Source organism: Beta vulgaris, chromosome 8, assembly GCF_026745355.1.
Source record: "Beta vulgaris subsp. vulgaris cultivar EL10 chromosome 8, EL10.2, whole genome shotgun sequence".
NCBI classification, from domain to species: Eukaryota; Viridiplantae; Streptophyta; class Magnoliopsida; order Caryophyllales; family Amaranthaceae; genus Beta; species Beta vulgaris.
Window position 1 is genome coordinate 58,015,163 of NC_079209.1, and position 19,119 is coordinate 58,034,281.

The following is a 19,119-nucleotide window of genomic DNA, read 5'->3' on the forward strand; positions in this document are numbered from 1 at the left end:
AAATATGCAAGTAAACCAAATAATAAACATGCATTAAACTCATTTTCTCTCTTCAAGATCTTTTGTTACATTTCAGGAAAAGCTGAATTCAAAAAACTTATATAATTTTTAAGTATCAGCCTCAAGTCTTTTATGTTTAAAGATTTTTTTTTCAATTTAGGAGTCCCTTTGAAAGTGAGACCTATTTCCATGTCCCACTTTGAACATGTTAAGGGTCGGCCCAACATTTAGGTAATTCAACACATCTATTCTATATTCGGGTGTATTTATTTAGAAATATTTGCTTTTTCTAATATCATTGCTTGTTTGGGATGAGCTAGAGGGGTAGATGAGGGTGTGCAAGGAGCCCAACAGTACAGGGCCCCCAAAATTATAAAGGCCCCAGAATATATTATTTTGAAAATTTTACTATATATTTGAAAAAATCACCCTTGTTTTCCACCCTTAATAAATTTGTCAATGATTTATCTTTAAATTTTCAACTTTCCATCTTTAGAACTCTAACCTTTCATCTTTATTTTCTATAATTTTAGGGGCCAAATTTCATGCTAGAACCGGGGCCCCAAAATCTTCAAGACGGCCCTAGGATGAGCATACAAGTAGCGTTGGTGTGCATGTACTTGGTTAATACTCCCTCTCTCTTTTGTTCTTCTTGTATTTTTCATTGGGAAATTTCACAATGTTCTACCTATACTTTTTTTTATCTTTTTTGTTGACAAGGATGTTCTACCTATACTGAATCTTTTCATATGTAAGTAATTTTTTTGGACTAAGATACCCTCATTAGGAAAAGTAAATCTCACCCTTGTCCTTTTTATTTGGTCCCTCATTAATGTTTTCCAATTCCCAAACTATATTCACACACTACATCTGTCATCCCTTATCACCTTAATGCACACTATCCTTAGATATTAAGATCAAAAGAGAACGGAGGGAGTAAAAACTACTCCCTCCGTCCCATAATATATGACCTGTTTCCTTATAAGGTGTCCCAAAATATAAGTCTTATTTCTATTTTCAATCAATAATTATTCCCAAAATACCCTCATGAAAATAGTTTAATTCCCAAAATGTCATTATAATTTCAGCTTCCAATGCACCATTATTAATGACAAAATGAAATCTTTTACCCCATTGAACTCCTATACACATTAAACCATGCAACATTAAATGACAGTTTTTATTTTTGTTAAAAAGAAAAAAACAATGCAAGTGTTTCTCAATAAAAATAATATTTTTTATTCAAATAAAACAAGATTCCATTTAACCTTAATTCCCGCGTAAAAACAGAATCAGGACTTATATTATGGGACGGAGGGAGTATTATTGAGCGTTTTGCTGTTTGGTTTAGTATAGGACATAAGACATTGATGAAAAAGATTAGTTTAAGGTTGCTTATCACCTTAATGCACACTATCCTCATACCTCAGTACAACGAGAAATGCCTAAATTCTTTTTGAGGAAGGAATGAACAATGTTCCTCCCATGACATATCTTTAAATAAGTGATGACAATTTTGTAAATAATGTAGTATGTTTTTTTTTCCAGAAAAGATAAAAATAAATAAAATTTTATGTTGTTTTCCAAAAATAGTAGACTAGTAGTGTTGTATACTACATCCGTTTCAAATTAATAGTTACACTTTCACTTTTGACACTATTCACAAATTTCTCTTTGACTATCATTTGTGAGTTATGGTTAAGAGAAAATATAGTCATGTGGGGTCTTGTTTGATTCGTCTTGATATGTAGTTTTAGAATATCGACTTTTTATATTTTTTACAAATACCAGTTAGAGATATAAAGGCTCAAAGTAGTGCATCGGCATGCGTGAAAAGTGTAAGTGTAACTATTAATTTGAAACGGAGGTAGTATATGACAGATGTTGTATACACAATTCTTAATGTTGTTTTAATAAATGATAAATGTTATACAAGAAATTATTAATGATTTATAAAAAATTGGTTTACGTAATTTTATCTTCCTCCTCATGAAACCATTGGGCAAAGCTCCCAGACCCCCCAGTTCAGAATGTCCTAAGGACAATATAGTAAGTCAGTTAACAAAGGATCATCTAATCTAACCATTTATGTTGAGCAAATGTACACTGCAACAAATCCAAACCTAAAGAGAATGAGGGTTTAAGATGGAAAAGAAGAATGGCTTTGGATTTTAGCAAACTAAACTCCACTAACATTGCGAAATCATGCGATGATGAGGAAGAGCTAAAGATCATGATACACCCTTCGAAGAAAACAAACAAACAACAATTACCATTGGAACTCCTAATTGAGCACCCTCTAAGATGTTAAAGTGCTAAAATAGAATACATGTCCACCAAGAACCAAGGGGAAAATATTATCATCAGAAAATTACTGAGCCAGGAAGCATCTTCTGTAGTAGTATGTCTTAAGTAATCCATGGCCTAGGATAGATGATAATTGATTAACCATCTAAAATAGTGGAAATCGAACTTAGATTAATATGTAAACACCCTTATGTACTATCATCCGAAAGAAATTGTCATGCGTACTTCTCTGGGATGTTAAGGAAAGAGCTTAAGGAAGTGTTACTATTATTATATGGATGAAGAGAATCTATATATATATATATATATATATGTACACACATTTCATTTCTATAAGAGACGGGAAAAAGTATAAAGAATTTCATGCTGAATAGTCATTCTACAAGCTTTCATTCTATAAACAGATACTGAGATAGCATAAATTCATATCCACCCTCTTCGTCTCTTGTAATCGCTCACTGACAGAATCAATGCATGTCTACGACCATCATTCTCGGGTACTTGAAGTCCAATTGTTGCCTCGATCCTCTGCTTCCTTGTCATAAACCCTGCCAAAACACCCTGGGGCCAACCAAACTTGTGCAATGTGTTCAATGAGATTGGTAGATCGAAATTGTGCAGCAGATTAGTTTCTATTATTCCTTGGTCTACTAACTTCCCAGCATCAGCGGCAGCCTCTAAGGCTGCTACTGTGGCATCAACTACGGACTTTTCTCCTCCCTTAATCTCAGTAATTTCTGCAACTTCGCCATTTGCTTTATTCTTAATACCTGCAGCTGCAGCTGCAGCATAGTAATTCGTAGACTTAGTCCACCTCCTAGAAAAAGGATCATACCCAGCTTCTCCTGACTTGAGGTTAGTGTTTACGGGCTTCAGATCATATGCATTTTTGAAGTTTTCAACTCTATTCTTTTTGTTCATCTCTGATAACCTGTGTGCCTTGGAATTTTTATTATCCTGTGCTAGCCGGACAGCTGCCAGTTCCTCTAATCTAGCCTTAATCTTCTCTACCTGAGCTTCGTCGTTCCTGTATTGGGCTGCTTCCATTTCTCTTTTCAGCTTTTCCTTCTCAGCTGCAATGTTCAAAGGCCTTCTTGTGGCTACTGACTTCTTCTCCTGTAACATATGTTTCACAGTTTCTGCTGAGTAAACAAAGGAGTTTGTTTTCTCAATCTCTTCCTTCTTTTCGGCAACTTCTTGCTTCGTTGCCATCCTTCCACTCGTGCACTCCACCTCTTTCTTCCACTGCTTGTACTCTTCTTCAAGAGGAGGAGCGTCAGAAATTCTATCCATCTGCCATCTAGCAGCAGAGCTCTCACTACCCCAGACACAATTCAAATACTTGTAAGTCATCTTGTTTTCGAGCTTATATTGTCTATCAGGCTCGGAGGCATCCACATTGCGAACAATGCATAACCTATAAATGTTTTTTCCAGACTTCATACCAATGCCTACTCTTACAAAACAACCCACAATCAAGTCCTCGAAGTAAGGCTCCATTAACCATTTTGCTAATTTCGACCTCCTAATTGTAATTCCCCTGATGTCTTCATATGTAGGAATATTGGACTTATCATCCATTCTCCTAGCCCTCTTTGATCTTCCATCTTCACTTTCACTAGAGCTGCTCAGACCAGCCGAAGGAAAAGTTTTTCTAGCTGCATCTATGCCCTGTTGCCTCATCCGCTTTGCTCGCAACTCATTCAAAGCATCGGCCTTATGAGCAGCTCGATCTGCCCACCGTGCAGATGTGCGTACCCCACGAGAGGAAGCTAAACACCTTGATTTAACTCTTTCATGTAACTTGTTATCATCAAGCTTTGTTGCTCGATCAGATAAGATTAACTCTCTCTTAAGTTCAGTTCTTCCAGCTGCCTCTAGTAGCAAATTTTCCAAGTCCGCCATAATCTGCAACTTCTCTATCAGTCTTGATCACTCCTACTGCTCTGATTAAATGCAAATTACAAGGATTCAGCTATATACGTATTGCAAATTTGACAAAATAGGTAGAGCGCTTAAAGCTTAGGTATTATTACATAACATATATATATAGCACATCAAGATATATACCGAATTAAAATAGGACATGGATTTAGGAAACACTCCTAAGTCCTAAACCAAATACAATACTACATAACATATTAGATAATATGAGTAAGGATGTTCTAGAGTTTTAAAAGATAAAGTTGTATCTGAACTATATATTTTGTTTTAGAGTTTCTCAAGGATCCAAACGCTAAATAATACTACCACATATCCGAAAGATATTATTTGCTAAATCATATCCTAACATAAATATTATTAGCATAATTTATATATTATCTTATATCACTAATATTTAATATCCCTATAAAATTACCATCCAATACCAAAGCTTCCTCATAAAGAAAGATGTGTAAAAACATTAGTATACTACTATTTTCTTTTTTGCTGAATATACCACCAAACATTGACACGAAACAAAATTGTTCATATCCGATATGAACCTGTAATAATTTCTCCACATCCTAATGTTCTTTGATTAATCATATTCATATCAATATCAATATCATTGATGTGAATTCAACGAAATTTTTACATCACATACAGAAGACAAAGTGAAAGAGTTTTGTACTTTTTTGCTTTAATATATAACTAGTGTTTGTAAAAGGATATATGTGGTTGATATAAGGAAGGTTGTTAGTGTTCTTATATTAATTGATTTTTAGGGTATAGAACAAGTGAATTTGATAAATAGGTGCTTATAGACTCGTTGTATGGTGTGACTGCTAAGAGAAATCTCAGGGATGTCAACACACATGTGGTTAAGTTACTTATATAGTATAATGGTGGTAGCTTTTAGTTGTGAGAGTAGTATTTAGCTGTGTTGGTAGCTGTTATTGATTGGTGTGTAGTGGTTAGCTGTTCAAGTAGCGATATAAGATGATATATCGAATTGAACTTCAAACGAGTTGTCTGACGTTGCAGAATATTTGCATTACTTTTGGTGCTTCTTTTTCACAAGAGAAGGTGGTTGGAAATTAATTAAGGACCCAAAAGACCAACTATTTCACTCAGTCAATGGAATTTCTGGCAAATACCATTAGCATATTTCCACCACTAATGGACGTAAAATTCGTCAAAAGGGTGATAATTTAGTGGCCAATTAAGCATTGTTTATACTCCCTATTACATGTAAATTGACTTACTATATGCTAAAAAGACTTTGCTATGCCTATAAATGGAGGGAAAGATATTGCCAAATTACAAAGCAGTAGAATTCAGTGAGTTCAAAATGGGCATGAAAGCACTCCTACTTGCAACCTTCGTGCTTAGCCTTGCCATCACTGTTGCAAATGCTAGTGTTGGGCTTGCTGTTTATCATACTCATAATACTCGTTAGTAATTCTATATCTCGCTTCAATTTAATCGTTGATATTGTGGTGGTCATCTTAAAGCTGACTACAAATTTAGCGGTTCAGAATAATTTTGTACCTATCTCTTTTATTATAACACTATTGTGGAGCACTATCAAAATTTTCCATCATCATCTTAATAGATATATTTGGATGAGTATGTCAGTAGTTATTTTTTATACCATTTGCTAGTGTAAGCATTTTTTATACGTCAAAGATTAACGTTATGTCCTATGATTCTGAACATCATGTGGAGTCATATATAATGAATATTATTGTTACGTATTTTATGTAGTACAACTATTACTATGCATCAACGTCGTAACATGTTTTGTCGTAAGTCATTGATAAAGGGTTAACATGCATGCAGCCTCGGCGTGCTATGGGAACCAAGACCACGGGCCATGGATAACAGGGGTGAGTGGTGCCCTATGGAATAATAGAGGAGCATGTGGGAGGTATTACTGGGTTACATGCATAGGAGGAGCTAACTTGGCTCCTCACCCTTGCAAAAGAGGTAGTGTGCTTGTTAGAGTTACTGACTTTTGTGCTAGTTGTGCTGGTGATCTTAACCTTTCTCAACAAGCTTTCAATCAAATTGCTGATACTAGAGCAGGCAAAATTCGTGTTCGTTACGACCCGTAAGTATACATTCTCACTTCCAACTAATTAAAAGTCCACTTTGTAAAGAGTTGATCTATTACTTCCTCCGTTTTGTTTTAAATGCAACAAAGGAATATTTTATATCTCACAAGTAATATCCTTTTGTTGCATTTAAAACGAAACTGAGGGAGTATACAATATACTTGTCAAATTAAACTTTTATGAAAGTTTTTGAAGTATGAATTGCTATACATGTGCATGCTATTGACTTCTGTTCTAATGATTTATATTCGTTTTGTCTGAACTTTTTCCAGAGCATAATTAAGTCTATTGTTCAAAGACTGAAGATGGAGCGAGGAATCTTATGGTTTATATCAATAGATACTACTATGAAGTAGCATAATAATGCTTGAAGTAGAGTTTCAGAATTTATATAAAACCATTGACGATATAATAGTATGTGTGTGTAAGTGTGGGTAGAAGATCAAGGTTGACTTAGTGATTATAAGGTTCTTCTCGATCCCATCGAGTTTGATTCTCCTGGAAGTGTGTGTGTAAGACTAGTTATTTGGCATGGCTTAGATATGTAAGCATTTTCTCTCTTTATTTTTTTTCCTTTAATTTGTTTGCCTCTACAATCTCCCATATAGATTGTTCATCAATACTATCTTTAGCTTCACATTAGTAAAACTATAAAATTGAAGTAAATAATCCAAAAATATATATTGAAGTGGAAATTCTCACATAACTATATCATTCTTACTTCTTACCTATAAAATTTCAACTATAAGGTTCTAAAATTTATTGGAGTGTTACCCGAGTGTATCATAAGCATTATACGCCCAAGACTTGCTTCTACCGTTTATGCATAGTCAAGCAAAATGCTAAATATAATCAAACTCCTTCCGATTATATATGTCCTTTCATAAGAACTTATATAGACTTGATCCGCACTAAATTAGTGTTGACCTAATGCTAATTCATGTGTTTTGTGAAAAAAAAAGGATCACTATATAAAAAAATACATATATGAGAAATGTCAAAATTCATAATTGCATGAAGTAAACATTGATGCATATATGATAAGTCATACGTAGTATTTCTTAACAGTTTCAGTTATTGAGAGTAACTTTTTCTTCTCAATGGAACATAAAACTTCCCATGACTTCCATATGCCCAACCAAACAAAAAAAAAACAGCACCATATGAACAAAAAAGAAAGTATAGCCACCAAAGCTTCCTCTATTCAGTAAGATAGCGCAACAATGATCGCTTCTATATCGTTTCAATTTTATCAGATGCATGAAAGACAGCAACTTGTCGAATCCAAAACCTTTCTGCAGATGTAGCCATGGAGAATCTAAAATTTGACAGAAAAAGAAACCACCTAAACATGTAGAATTATCCAGAGATGGAGACATGAAGAAGCTATTTTTTCCAATAACGCCTTCTCCAAATAGCATTGATCGAACTTCTCAATATCAAACTTGGTCACTGTCATAATTTCATTGAATGTTTTCACAACAATCCCAACATAAGTCGAAATACGAAATCCCAAATTCACTATAATCTTGCAAACAGAGTGCAAAGAGATTTCTTCCTCAAAACCTAAAACCTAAGGAACAAAAATGGTGGCTCACTCTAAATCTTCCTTAACCATCCTAGACAACCTAAATACTAAGCTCATTTGGTTGGATGGAAAGCATTTTCAATGAACAATGATTTGGCATGAAAATTATTTTCCGAAACAAAACACAAATTTTTAGTAGTTTACAGTGCTTCGGATCCATACAAAAAAAGTTGGAGAGAAGATAAAATAAAAATGGAGAGGAAGAGAAGAAAGGCAAGGTAAGCAATAGAGAGGAAAATATGGCATTCCTTTCTTTAAAAAGGAAAAAAATTCCATCCTTTTGAAATCTATATTTCATCCTTAACAGATCAAAAAGCAGCCCTTTAATCATTTCACGGGAAAACGTTTCCTCCTAAATAAAACACTCTCTAAGTGTACACAGGATTCGCCCTTTTCTACTATTTTGATTAGTTCCTAAAAGAGGAAAGTTTTTGCTCGAGCAAATAAAATGTACAAGAAAGAAAAAAAAAAATATATATATATAGTACTTACGGTTTATGTGCCGTGGTCCATATCTACATAAAAGAATGACGGCATGCTTGAAAACAGCAAGACAGGGCTCAGACCAACCAACCAATAGAACTTTGCTGACATACATTCTTATTGCAGTTGGCTCTGTTCTATGACCCAAACATCTACATGTCAATAATTGGTGACTAAACAAATGAGTTAAAACAGAACAAGTATTATGTTTATGCTAACTCTTGTCAACAGATACAGTATTTGATTGAATGAGTCCAAATATGTGAGAATTGGCATAATTAAAAACTGAATCTTGCAAAAGCCCAGCAAAAGAAGAAAACTGATCTGATCCTTGAGAAAACAAACTAATTAATTAGTAAATTGAACTAGAATTTAAATATTCATTGAAGCATATATCCTTCCTTCAATGCGAGAAGGCAACAATGATTGTCTCAATGTGAATCTTTCTACAAATGTGGTCAATGAAAATCTAACAAATACCTTCTAAAATGTGCAGTTAACCACTGATGGAATCCCTTTCTGGCGGAAAATCAGGTACTGCCTCCTAAAAATTGTGTCCTAAACATCTGAATTGTATCCAAGATATGTGTGCCGTCCTTAGTTAAGATTTATTTAGGAAGGAATGCCTGTAATTAGCATGACAAAATTAGTCCAAAACTTCAGAATAAGAAGAGGAATATAATTGTTTGAAAGAAGACATAAAATTTCTCAATCAAAGAATAACTATAGACATATAAACTTACTAGTGAAACTAGTCCTGGGCCTCTTGCTGGATATGAGATCTCCAAAGGAATCAACTAGCTGTCCTGCTAAGCTCTTTGGATCGTCCATCAGAGTTTGAATGAAAGTGCTGACTACCCGACGCTCTTGTTCAGTAGACCTTAAGCTAAACCAAGTCAATAATTTCAATCTAAATTCCTGTTTTAGATAGCCCTCACACTCCAACCACCGGATGACCTTCACACAATACTCAAAGTTACCGTCTAGAGAACCAGGCCCGCCCGAAATCCGAAATGGCGATCCATTTATCAGAGTACTGTCACAGTCATGTGTCTCTTCATTCGCACTTGAAGACCTCTTCCGACGGGTCTCTGCCAAGGAATCAACAGCAGGCACATCTCCATTTCGGATGAGAGCCCAAGCTTGAGACTCATCACTTGGCCCACTACCATTTGACCTGGCTAGCCCAAGCCCATTCTTCTCAACACCATGGGAAGCAGCATCATCATCAGGCCCAGTAGCACGCTCTAGCGTGCATCCGTTGTCTTCATCCCTTGAAGACTCTAAGGGTGGGGTAAGGTCTTCATTTAAATCAGGAACTGAAACTACATTTAGGTCAAGCTCACGAGAAACAGGTGGAGGTGACTGGTGATCTTTTGGAGATTCACATTTAGTTACTCCACAGCATTGTTCTACATCAGCACTGCAGAAACCTTCAAGGCAACCCTGTTCTTGGGCCCATGCTAGGTGCAAGATTTTCCCAAGGTCCCGCACCTTGAATCCAGAAGATATTGCAGCCAAATTTGAATTGTGTTGCTCCTTTGCATTCGAGGAGCTCCTCTCAACACAAGGATCTTCCTTCTTACAACCCACTGTGGTGGTTTTCTTACTAACGATCTCCATACTCTTGGTGAAACACTTAGCCTCAGAGTGACCTAAATCACCAGCTTCTGTGTAGGAAACTATTCTGAATGTGTACTCGGTGCAAGGCTTGAGATTCTTTACAGATATTCTTCTTTTCTCCCTTGGAAAGACGGATGTAGGCTCCCTTGCAAAAATCTCCTGTCTACTTTTGCAGTACCATAGCTTGTAGCCTTTGACAGAATCAGTCATTGGTGTGGGGATATCTATCAAAACTATAGCAAGTGAACAAGAAGTAACTTCTTCAAATAGAAACCTGCATGCAGCAGGAAGTGCATCCACTGCCACCATTATGCCAAAAGAAATTAATAATTTATTATAATAGAACACTCACCAAGTAAATGGAGAACAATAAAGGCTGTATGTATTCTAACCTTTGCAATTTGAACTAATGCTAGAAACGTTGGCGAGCCATTCATTAGCTTTATCAATCGCGTGCGAACAGAGCTTTTGCACATCTGCAGCAATAGCAAGCCTGCTAACAATACCTCTGGCCATCTTGACAGAGTCTCCGTTCATAGGACCCACCTCTGCCTCCAGCTTTGTTTTAGCTTCTGCAACAATCTCGTGGAGGTCCTTAAACTTAGCTGTGCCCTCGAGGAGTCTGTAACTCAAAAATATTCTATAGCAAAGCACATCGACACGTCGAGCATCCTTAGCTATAGCCAATTGCTTTTTCCAACACCTGCCATTAGTGAGTAAAACTCAAGCATATAAATTCAACTGAGCCTCCACAGTAATATCAAAATTAATATATCTCATAGTTTTCTACTGGCCTTGTAATAGTTGGGCATGCAACATTTTTTTTAATTATTTATCTTCCATCAAAACAAGCATGACTTCAGGTCAATATCTCACTACATAAAACAGAAGTACTGACCCAAGTATCCCAGAGACTTTGCCGCAAGAAGAACAACAGTAACTCCCATCCAAATGCATGTATTGCCCAAGGTTCACAACTCCCAGCTTTTCTTGTTGAAATGCACACTCAATATGGCATGATAATCCACAAGAATCACCCTGCCCAGACTCGGATTCACAAACCAACCAAAGACTAGGGTCTTTATTATCATCAAATTGATGACAGATGCAGCAAGAACACCTCCGACAGAACGCATCATCTATAGACAGAACAGCTCTACATGCAGAATTTTTACATATCCAAGTACTAGAACATCCAAAATCAGAAGATTGCTCTCCTAACGGAGTAATGCGAATAGGATTTTCTCCCTTCCTGCTTTGCTTCCTAGAAGCAGAATTGTACGAAGTGGAAGCAGTCTTCCTGCTCTCCGGATTCTTCACATTTTTGTTGCATGCTTTCAGCTGCGGTTCTATCATACTGCCTTACAGAGAGGATTCTAATTTTTATTTTCTTTGTCAAAAAAAAAAAAGTCTTGATCGCTCTCTTTGGAGTTTGGAACAGATTTCAGGAATTCTCCAGAAAAGTTCTAACCATCTCAAAGTATAACTGGGATTTCCATTTTTCTCCGAGGTCCTTTGCACACTAATAAAGATTTTTGAATACCTAAAGCCAATAAAGTGAATGAAGCCAATCAAACTTGAGTAGTAGCAACAAGTACAAATGAACATCCAAAATGCAAATTTCTTCTACATAAATAGACAAGTAAGATATGCAAATATGCCATCCTCATTCCTCTATGACACTTGTACTTTATACCTGAGCAAGCATACCTGTTTTCACAAAAAACAGAAATTTATTTCACAGATCTTAATACGACACTACATAGTAAAATCACTCCTAGATCTCAACAAATTCCTGACAAGATACAGAGACAAAACAAACAAAGAACAGAGAGCAGGGAAAGATATAAAGAATAATCAAGAAAGTTTGCCTGAAAAAGATCCACTACAAAACAGAGTTATCTAGCATTGTAACACTTAGGAAGTCTAGGAGTCCCTCAAAAAAGGCATTTAAAATTCAAACAAGCAGAGGATCACACCATCACATATCAATAATGAATGAAGAACAATTTCGCCAAATAATCTCAGACTCAAGCAGTATCCACAAAATTCTAAACTCAAAGACAAACGAAAAATTATCATGAACGTGACCAACACGATCATGTGAATCTCAGTCTGAGTTTCATATAATCATAAGATTTTAGCAACAATAGCACACAGCCTTTTGCCATTCTACCAGATCTGATCTGCTCAAGAAAGATAGATTTTCAGCTTGTGTAATTAACTCATTCCAAATCTGTTTATGGTAACTCAACCTCATATCAAAGGGGAGGAGGAATAGATCTAGCTACAAAACAAACAAAAAAACGAATGGACGCCACAAGGTGGGGGGTTTCGCAGGGAAGAAAGAAAACAGAAATTCAGCAAGGTGGAAAATAAATTCTAGTGTACCTGAGAAAGGTCCGCTGTCAATGAAGAGAAATGACGGTAACAAGAACCAAAAGAAGGCACAAGATAATGGATGTTCTTAAAAGCATAGAAGGGGCGGAAGAAACGAGGCTGTGTCTTATTACTCTATTTGACGATTTGATGTTTAATCCTGAATTCTTTTTTTTGAAAATACAGTAAAAATCCTTTTTCATGATATTTAGAAAATATACAGTATACATTACAACAATCAAGCTTATTAGCACATTTAGCGAAACTTGCAAAAAATTATGCCACTAAATGACAAGGGATAAAAGTAGACTAATAAATTAAAAAAATAAATAGCGAGAAAGCAAGGAAAGAAGGGGAGAAGAATCCCGTGAAGAAAGGGGGTTACTATATCAAAAGGAAATGTTACTAAAACTAGATGATTTGGTGTATCAACTGGAGATATATGAAAGATATTTGTAATGATAAATTATATTGTTGGTGATTATATTTTAACTTCATCGAAATGAATCAATTGGGAGCTCAAAGGTAGACCTACCGCGCCTCCAACCACGAGGTTGGAGCATAGTCTCATCCACTTTTCTCGTTAGAAATAAATCACTATTAATTGCATGCATGCACAACTTTGTGCGCCAAAGAACCATAATAAGTTTTGAACACTTTTCTTAGAAAGGGTGGCTATGATATTGTCCAATGCAAAAATCTCGGGAGGAGTTGCATTACCAAATTAGTTAGGTATTTTATAAAATGTGTAATCCTAGAGACAATAGCACGTGAAGACCTACGACTTTATCAGAATTCTCGAACATGGAGTAGAAAAAAATTTAGTACAATTATTATATCTCTGACTCTATAACATGGAACATACACAATGCTCCCAGACGAGAAGATAAAAGATATGGCCGATGCTGGGTAAGCAGAAACTTCCCTTCTTACAAATGTCACAGGCAAAGAGCTTTTAATCAATAAGAAGGAGAACTCACACAAGCATTGCTATAATGCATACAATACAAAATCACAGCGAGCAATCTAAGACAAAAATCAAGCAACAAGTAGTGAGTTGGTTCCCCTGGTGCTTTACATGGATGGTCTTCAGTAGCATGCTTCTACCATAAGGGAAAGGGGGGGGGATTCAGTAGCATGCTATAATTGCAATTAGAAATCATCAACAAAAGTTCCAAACATAGCAATAATTGAGTCTCAGATATGCGAGAGGACAATCTGAACACCTAACACTCATAATCAAGTCGCACATCAATCTTTCAACTGCTTTTGGACGTATGAGCCCCAAAAGGAAGTGGATCAAGACATCCTATAGATAAACAATGGGACAAATGTCCAGCTAGAGGTAACCCGGCATTTCTAATGGCATGTTACAAAATGAATAGCCCAAAAGCTAGCCAGAATTGCTGAGAAGAACTTCCATAACAAATTGCAATCGCTGACAGCTAGCGGGAATATGTAAAGTAATGTTGTGTAGTAAAAGAAGGGAAGAGATGAGTAGATACCCCAAGGAGTTTTATGTAAGTTTTCAGTATCAGGAAACTGTCCATCAGTAAAATGACAACCTACCCAATAAATTGACCAGAAGATAGAAAGGTAACAAGAAACAGAATGGAAGAGGAGGGAAATACATATAAGACCAGCAAGAAGACACTAAGACCTGAGCATAAGAGATTTACGATGTCAACCCTGAGAGATAAGCTTCATATTTTTCAGTTTTCACTTATAAACTCCCTAAACTTATCTGAGCTTAATGTACTTATGTACCTAACCTGAACTTTATTTTCATGGTGAACTAAAATTGGTAGCCTTGATATGAAAAGAAAAAGGCCTTGGATCTTGGCAATTATAGTGAGTCTCTCTCAATAAATAAGCCAGGAGTAAGTGGTAACTAATAACGTCTCATTTCCCTTTGTAGTCAACTCACCTTCAAACCCCTCCCCCCACCCAGAAAAAAAAGAAAGAAGAAAGGCTTTCATTCATTGTTGTATTCCTGTAGAAGCATTCATATCCTAGACTATGATTACAAAGTCCGTCAATGACTCCATTCTCTCCTATCAACCAAGGATATTTCGTATCATAAATCATAGAAATAACAAAGTACCAGGAAAAGCGACTCCAAGAAAGAAACCAGTATAGCACCATACCTATTGTAGGGATTTGATCTTCCAAACTCATGCTCTAAACAGCCAGTTTTCAACTCCAACAGATATCCATCCATCTAACAATGAATCGCTTAGATATTCTTCCATAGTCATTCCTCCTTTTTCCTCCTCTACTACAAGACATGAAAATTGTGTTAAGGTGGTGCCAAAACAAGGACAACACCCGAAACTAAGAAAACTACAACGGGAGTGATTCTAGAAATATTAGAAAGAAGGAACTACTACATCAAGACAGCCTGCATATAGTACAACCCCACTGCAACGGACAAAGATGATGAGTTCTGTTTTTCTTTTTTTGCCATCAAAAAGTCTTTATCCCACAATCTATTTATGGGAAGAAAGGCATCTATGATCATTCCAGAACAAACATGAAACATTGATTAGATACAATAGGCTAAAAGTTGCCGCAAAAAATCGACAAGGTTAAAACATATGTGCTGTCATCCAACATATTTATCAGACACTTGTAAGAAACAAGCAATAAATCAGACTTGAGCAAAAAAAATAAAACAGAATTTTGCATTTCAAAATAGAAGTTCGAAAGGGAGTAAAAGGCACAATATATGAAATGCACATAATATAGCTCAAGGAAGTCTTCCGTTACTTTCGCTTTTCCATCAAAATAAAATTATAGAGAGGGAGAAAAGATTTATCCTCTTACTTTCAATCTCTAGGCTTCCACAGAATCTAAAAGCAGGGTTAACAAAATTTGCTCATTACAAAAGAGTTTAGAATCCCATAAAAATTTATTAGAAAGTAGTAAAATTTAACCCTTCGATTCAAAACAATGTTCCCTGGGACATGTAAACTTTTGGTACGTGAAATCGATACGTAATTTGCTTCCTAATTTACTTAATCTAGTACAAAAACCGCCCCACTGTCCACAAATACCAAATCGCACGATCCACACTGTAGTTCGAGGGTGAAATAAGCAATTAGGTAATTCTGCTTAAAGCACCAATTGATCATGCTAAAAAGAGATCAAATTGAACCATAGTATGCAAAAGCAGTCCATTAAATGCACCTATCACCCCCGTAGAAACAAGATAGACTTCATCCGGGTACGCTTCCGCACAAACCAAAGAAACAAACAAACAAACATGCTAAACTCCTAATTGGTTCATGCATTCAAGCATATTGGCTCTCACAATCACAGCAGCAAGATATACATATAGCTAAAGTTTCAATCTTTCTTGCAAGATATACATATAGCTAAAGTTTCAATCTTTCTTGCAAGATATACATATAGCTAAAGTTTCAATCTTTCTTGCAAGATATACATATAGCTAAAGTTTCAATCTTTCTTGCAAGATATACATATAGCTAAAGTTTCAATTTTTATTGCTCAAATTCAGGAACACATGACTCCTGGAATCAAGACACACTCACACACACTTGAACAATATACTACCATAATTCAATTTGGACACAATCTCACATACAATCATAATTCTTAAAGTACAAGAAAACACCAAATTCTCATATCACATACACATGCATCAACCATTCTCTTCATAATATCAATCAGAAGTTTCAAACATCAAGACAAACGCCTAGTAAACCAAAATAAGCATGCCCAGATTCACATGTAACAGTACATTGTCCAAATAATAATAAAATTTAAACCAACAAATAAATAAAAAATAAACCAAACCCAATTAAATTCAAAAAAATGCCATTAAAAATTGAAGCTTGCAAAAAGAAAAAACACATAACAAAGCACAAAAAAAAACCCAGATTCATGAATGCAACATAAAAACGGATCTGACACAATATATGTAATTTGAGTTAAAAAAAATTAACTGGAATAAAAGGGTGAATTTTAAGAGAAGAAAAGGTACCTGGGTTTGATGAAGGTGAATTAAAGGGGTAAATCTAGGGTTTTTGGAGGGAGAATAAAAACCTTAGAAAGAATTATATGGAAAAAAAAATAGGGGAGTTTTATTTTGGTGGTATAGGAAGAGAAGAAGAGTAGTATTTTCAATTTTGGTTGCGTAAATTGGATGAAAAATGAAAAGTCTCCCCTGTTTGTTAGTAGTTGGTTAATGCCCACCTAGGCTGGACTCTTTTCTCTTTCTCTCTCTTAACTTAGAAATTGGAAAGTTTCATTCTTTCTTCTCTACCATGGAAGGTTGATGAGAGAGGCGCGTGAGATGTACAAGGTCGTACATACTCAAACAACACTTTCTTTCTTCTTCTTCTTCAATTTTGTTCTTTTTCTTCTTTCTTGATGGTTCACACTTCACATGACTACATGAGGACCATGAGGTCCCATGGAACAAAATTTTAGTAATATATCTCCTCCTGTCTTTATTAGTTTATTCGTTTTTTTACACAAAATTTTAGGAGAAATAATGTTGTGAGACATATAAAGAAAAATAAACTATTATTTTATGTTAAAGTTGAATGTATGTGTGATGGAAAGTTAGTGGTCTCATTCCAAAAATAGAAATAAAAGAAATAGGTAAACTAATAAGGGACATTCCGAAAAAAATACGGAAAAACTAATAAAGATCGGAGGTAGTAATTTGGTGGCTGAGTTTAGTGGAGATGAGATTTGGGCATGAAGAATCGCATTAAGAAAAAGTCTGGTTTTTCGGAGTTTTGTGTTGTTGTATAAGGAACGTATGTTTGTGTTGTAGGGAAAATTAGGTGGTTTGTATGTCATTCCGTGCGGTTTTGTGATTTTGTGATAGGTTGATAGTCTTTTATGTATTTTAGGGTGTTTGAGAGTTAAGTTATGTGGTGTGAAATTCTCACATTGGAGAGGTTGGTGAACCTTGAGAAAGAGAATTCACTTGTACGTATCATTATCTCATAATTCAGAATATTGATAGATTTTAGAGTTTTTCACATGGATATCGGGTTTCCATGCTAATCTTTTGCGTGTTCTTACTTGCTTAATCTTTATTATCTCATGTCGTTTGATTTTCTCTTATCATTTTTAACTACACAATTTGTTAGCACCAGTTGATCCTTGCATAAAATGTTCTCTATGTGACTCCGATATAAAACAATAACCTTTTAGGGTTTTTAAAGAGTTCATTTCTATGTCTATTATTGTATTTATATTATTACAAAAGTAGGTGTGCGTTCATGTGCTATGTGAAGTAGGATGCTCTCGCTATATATCTCAAAATCTTTCCTATTTATTTCATCTTGGGATATTCCAATCACATTATCATCATAAGTTTTGTGTACACATATCTTTCCTCACTACAAGAACAAATACTACCACTATATAAGTTTTATATGCACGTTTTATGAGATAAAAAGGATCACCACAAACTACTCTTGCTCCTATTTTTTTGTGCCTAAAAGACATAAGGAGTCATTAGAAAGACGAATGAAATATTAGTTTATTGAATGAAAGGGATATATAGCCTATTATAGAGGTCTAAATGTGATTATGCATCTCGCTTCATTATAGTTAAAAATTTAGGATTTAATTGGTTCTCAATTTAGTGTACAAATTTAGGGTTTTAGTAAATTTATTTGAGGGATAAGTTGATGTAATTTATTGGTTGAGTTTAATACAAAAGAGGCTTAACATTATACTTTTAACTCTATAACAAATGCAGTTTAGGGATTTATAATTTTCAAAGGAGTTATATGAGTCGAATATTGATAAAAGAAGACAAAAAAAGAAACACATATGATCAAGAGAAGTATAAAGAAAATCGTTAAATAAGAAAAATAATATAAGAAGTTAAAAAATGAAAAAATTAAACAATAAAGCATTAATTATACCGATTAAAGCGTGATTATGTCATAAACTTTTACACTAATATTATTTTAGGAATTTATTTAATGCTTATATGCAACTCTAAGAACTGCATATATCAATAAGTCATTCAAATACCAAGGACCCTTGTGTTCAATGGTACGACTTACTATCTCTTACATGAGACTGAAGTTCAAATCTTGATTGAAGCAAAATAAATTTCAATATTATTGGGGGAGGGGGGTTTGGGTCCTATTGGGCCTCTGGGTGAGCGGCCCTGTGCGAGGACAACGTAGAGGATATTCATCTTACCACCGCTTCCCAAAAGGGGGTCCAAATAAATAAACAAATAAATCATTCAAATTAAAGTAGAAATGTAGCATTTATTTTGCAATTTTACATATAGAAAGAAAAGTATTGCATTTTTGTTCAAAATAGAGAAGTATAATGAACTGACATTATATTATCTTCATAGTTTTTTCTTTAAATTTATAATGCTAAAATTATCACAAAATAATATAACCAAGTAAGGCTTGGCCTAATTGTAAATGTATGGCCTCATAACTTCAAGGTTATGGGATTTCCTAACCGTTCCCTATTTTCCTTTATCTCTAAGGAGTCTAACCTGCAAACCTGGTTGGTTATTTATTTATATATATATATATATATGGTTGGGTTCTAATGAGAACCCTCTTATGGTGAGAACCGTGAGAGCCACTTAAAATGAGCAAAAAGTTCCTAAAATGAGCAAAAAAAAAATTAACAAATGAGCATAAACATAAAATGAGGAGAAAATATTAAGTTATCAAA

The 19,119-nt window shown here is 35.0% G+C and overlaps 3 protein-coding genes across 5 annotated transcripts; 1 reads left to right on the plus strand and 2 right to left on the minus strand.

Annotated features, from left to right (window-relative positions):
* Positions 1-2,701: 2,701 nt before the first annotated feature.
* Positions 2,702-4,212, minus strand: LOC104902473 (protein RTF1 homolog). The gene has a single exon (XM_010690260.3). It carries the CDS (start codon positions 4,210-4,212, stop codon positions 2,731-2,733), a length of 1,482 nt encoding a protein of 493 aa, XP_010688562.2. The 3' UTR covers positions 2,702-2,730.
* A 1,346-nt stretch (positions 4,213-5,558) lies between these two features.
* Positions 5,559-6,909, plus strand: LOC104902165 (EG45-like domain containing protein). The gene is made up of 3 exons (XM_010689860.4): positions 5,559-5,684; positions 6,073-6,343; positions 6,620-6,909. Exons 1-3 carry the CDS (start codon positions 5,582-5,584, stop codon positions 6,624-6,626), a joined length of 381 nt encoding a protein of 126 aa, XP_010688162.2. The 5' UTR covers positions 5,559-5,581; the 3' UTR covers positions 6,627-6,909.
* Positions 6,910-8,749: 1,840 nt separating this feature from the next.
* LOC104902166 (VIN3-like protein 1) lies at positions 8,750-16,819 on the minus strand. Of its 3 annotated transcripts, none has more exons than XM_010689862.3 (6): positions 16,427-16,819; positions 14,568-14,695; positions 10,940-11,584; positions 10,434-10,744; positions 9,162-10,340; positions 8,750-9,044 (listed from the first exon to the last, which is right to left on the minus strand). In XM_010689862.3, exons 3-6 carry the CDS (start codon positions 11,395-11,397, stop codon positions 9,031-9,033), a joined length of 1,962 nt encoding a protein of 653 aa, XP_010688164.2. In that variant the 5' UTR covers positions 11,398-11,584; positions 14,568-14,695; positions 16,427-16,819; the 3' UTR covers positions 8,750-9,030. The 3 variants fall into 3 exon arrangements, with proteins under 3 accessions (XP_010688164.2, XP_010688163.2, XP_048490375.1); XM_010689861.3 differs by having other exon boundaries at positions 14,568-14,698; XM_048634418.1 differs by lacking the exon at positions 14,568-14,695.
* Positions 16,820-19,119: the final 2,300 nt, after the last annotated feature.

Coding starts and splice junctions, on each gene's coding strand:
- LOC104902166 (XM_048634418.1), bottom strand. CDS start 11,397: ATGATAGAACCGCAGCTGAAAGCATGCAACAAAAATGTGAAGAATCCG. Junction 10,745..10,939: donor AAAGTCTCTGGGATACTTGG/GTCAGTACTTCT, acceptor CACTAATGGCAG/GTGTTGGAAAAAGCAATTGG. Junction 10,341..10,433: donor CATTAGTTCAAATTGCAAAG/GTTAGAATACAT, acceptor TAATGGTGGCAG/TGGATGCACTTCCTGCTGCA.
- LOC104902473 (XM_010690260.3), bottom strand. CDS start 4,212: ATGGCGGACTTGGAAAATTTGCTACTAGAGGCAGCTGGAAGAACTGAA.
- LOC104902165 (XM_010689860.4), top strand. CDS start 5,582: ATGGGCATGAAAGCACTCCTACTTGCAACCTTCGTGCTTAGCCTTGCC. Junction 5,685..6,072: donor TTATCATACTCATAATACTC/GTTAGTAATTCT, acceptor ACATGCATGCAG/CCTCGGCGTGCTATGGGAAC.